We start from the raw sequence: 3,109 nt of genomic DNA on the forward strand, positions 1-3,109 counted from the left end.
CAAAAATTTAAAACAAACTTTTACTGATTAGATGCAGAAGAAATAAATCAAATGTCAAGAAATGAATTTGGATTCCAGCTCAATGATGCAAACCAAATCAATTTCAAGTAGACATTTTGTCCCAACTAACAGCTGTTTATGAGTATAACAAATCAAATCTTGTACAACTCACAAGCCCCACCATCAAAATTCTCCAAGGAATATGACATTTGTGGGAGCAAATTGAAATTGAAATTAATTAAATTGAACCAAAGGTACATCAATAATTGCACTAGATAAATGATAACACTATGAATATCCACAAAGATTTTTAAAAAAAGGCAAAATATTGAAAAAAGAATTATTACATGGAAGATTGATGATTCTCTTCATCAACCCCTAAACACAATACATGTTATAATTGACTTTCACAGCCTTGGTAACTAATTAGTGTGGAAATTTCCTCCCAAAAAATCATATCAAAATACAGAGCAAGAACCAAAGAAGGGAAGTCTCCATTTTCTGTCACCATTTCTATAGCTTGAAAAAGCTAGAGTTTTTTTCCCACTATATACAGAAGCCACTCTCACTTGGGGCCTCAAATTGAATAGAAATCAAGAATGGTATATGAATCCATCATAGCTCAACTTTCATTTGAGATGTGGGTAGAATCCCTGCACATATATTATCATAACATATATCAAAATTTCAAGATTTTAAAGAAGTTATATTTTTTCAGACCAAAATGTGACATTATCACTAACCTTGAAAATTTTGCATCTGGCCTTGTCCGAATCCCATCTGCACAATGCTATGCAGATCATCTTCCCAAAAGGATGAAACCTACAAAACCACAAGATCATGTTACTATAAAGATTCCTAACTAAAACGAAACCCGAAACTCGGATCAAGACTCATGAAACCACATACTTGAGAGGCTGCATCGGCGAAATTCTCCATTTGAGGCCTTTGGTTTCTCCCATGGCTAGGAGGGAAAGGCGCCTCGTTCCCACACGGGGATTGGAACGGGTAGCCATCCGATGGGTACATCGAGCCGCGAGACTGAAACATCTGCAGCATTCATTCAAATCAGCCTCACTCACTCACCAAAATGATCTTATTCTGAGTTGATGATTTTGTGAGAATGTTGCTACTTACATCTTTAGACATTAGTGCTTCCATGTTGAAATCCATTCTCGGATTAACAGTTGTCAGTTTCATCGAAAGGAACTACACAACAACATAGCCAATTACAAACTTCACACACACACACACACACATATACACATTTTTTGTCATTCACATATTCTTGAATCAGGAATTCTTACCTCAACTTGGCGCTGCAAAGACTGCACATAATTAATGATCTCATCAAGCATAACTGCTTTCCCAGTAACCTATACATAGAAAAACAATTCATCAACACTTTTTTTCTCAGAAATTTAATAAATTCAATTGTCTGAATCTGACCACATTACCTTATTGCAACCTGGCACAAGATCTTGAAGCACTTTCATCCTCTCACTGATCTTCTCTCTACGAACCTAAAGATGCAATTTTTATCAAACAACCACTCAATATAAAGCAAATTACTTTTCTTGAAACGAAGAATGATTGATTTCCATACTCTTTCTGCGAGGCTATGGGCGTCTGTAGCTTGCCCACGTCGAGCTCGGACATGGATGTAGTCCTTGGGAGGCTCCGGAAGCTTCGAATTATCCTTCGACGCCTTCTGATTCGCCTTCTCCTCTTCCGATTTGCTTCTCTTCCCACTAGATTCACTATTCTCCGACGCAGAAACCTGCAATTGATCAAATCACGTGAGCAATTACGCAATTCTCTTCAATAGTTGTTTATATAGAGAGAGAATTGAATTACATTAGCGACGGCGGTGTCTTTCCCCTTTCCTTTGGGGGCGGACTTTCTCTTTCTAGGGTTTGCGCCATTTTCGGGAATTGGGATCTGCTCGGAAACAGTCGAATTCTCCCTCGAATCAGCTGCATTATCAGGCGTGGAGGATCTGGAAGCCATGAAATTCTTCTCCGGAGCCGGAATTGATTCCCAGTTTTCTTGAACTGACGGCGGCGGGATCTTGGTCGGATCGAGTTTAGGGGGAATTTCACTGAGTCCGCCAAAATTCGTGTTGGCGAAGCAGGAGAATCTCGCGGCCCGCTCAGGAAAAGCCGGATCGGGGGAGAAGGTGGGGAGAGAGAGAAACTGATTACTCCCACTCTCCCTCATGAGATTGAGGTTGGGAGGGGAATTGAGAGGGGTGCTGTAGCAGGAGGTGTTAGCACTGTTGTTGTTGAAAGGGGAAATCTCTCCGGAATTGCAAATGCTGCCCAATCGCCCAATCAGCTCACGCAAAACGATGTTGTCGCCATTGTTGTTGTGTGAAGCGGTTGGGGATGAGACCATGGAGCTCAATGCGGACTCGAAGGGGTCGTTCTGATCGACTGAATTCTCCCAATTGGGTCGGAAAAGCCTGCAATTGAGATCACTGGAGGAGGAAAACAAGTTGCTGGCGTTGCCCTCTTTCTCCATTGAGAAAAACAAGAAATCTTAGTTGGGAAGTATGGGGAAGTGAGATGCTTTTGGTGTGAATAAAAGAATACAAAAAGTGGAGCAGAGAGAGAGAGTTGAGAGAGAAGAAGGTTTGAATAACGAAAGAGGAGAGAGGAAGGAAGCAAAGAGCTGATGAGAGATGTTTGTTTGACCGAGAGTACTATATTATATATATATATATGGATTGTGTATGTATAGTTTTGGTACTTGGCTATGTCTAGGTGGGCTGGGTCGTCGTCAATCGATCTACCGTTCATACGAAAAATTTATTAAATTCGGTTGTTATCGATTGATTCTACACTACCACAAGTCACAACTCTCTACAATTCTAAATGTTTCTTTTATCATATCATGGGTCTAACTTTAAGTTTTAATTATTATAAAATTGTAGTACTATTAGTTTTTCAATAAAAATGAAAATATAGTTAATAAATCAGTTGAGAGTCATAATTGACTAAACCGACCAAAAATCACCCAAAACCACAAAGTTGTGTGCTTTCTGTCGAGCCGATTATGGTTCAAACCTTCGCTACATCAAAACCAGCATTTTCAAACTTGAATCGAT

The 3,109-nt window shown here is 39.7% G+C and overlaps 1 protein-coding gene across 1 annotated transcript; it reads right to left on the reverse strand.

Moving 5' to 3' along the window:
- Positions 1 to 255: 255 nt before the first annotated feature.
- LOC121775103 (transcription factor bHLH62-like) lies at positions 256 to 2,698 on the reverse strand. Its single transcript, XM_042172076.1, has 8 exons — positions 1,858 to 2,698; positions 1,607 to 1,780; positions 1,458 to 1,523; positions 1,308 to 1,376; positions 1,138 to 1,209; positions 910 to 1,050; positions 744 to 822; positions 256 to 653 (listed from the first exon to the last, which is right to left on the reverse strand). Exons 1-8 carry the CDS (start codon positions 2,521 to 2,523, stop codon positions 616 to 618), a joined length of 1,305 nt encoding a protein of 434 aa, XP_042028010.1. The 5' UTR covers positions 2,524 to 2,698; the 3' UTR covers positions 256 to 615.
- Positions 2,699 to 3,109: the final 411 nt, after the last annotated feature.

Source organism: Salvia splendens, chromosome 17 (genome assembly GCF_004379255.2).
Source record: "Salvia splendens isolate huo1 chromosome 17, SspV2, whole genome shotgun sequence".
NCBI classification, from domain to species: domain Eukaryota; kingdom Viridiplantae; phylum Streptophyta; class Magnoliopsida; order Lamiales; family Lamiaceae; genus Salvia; species Salvia splendens.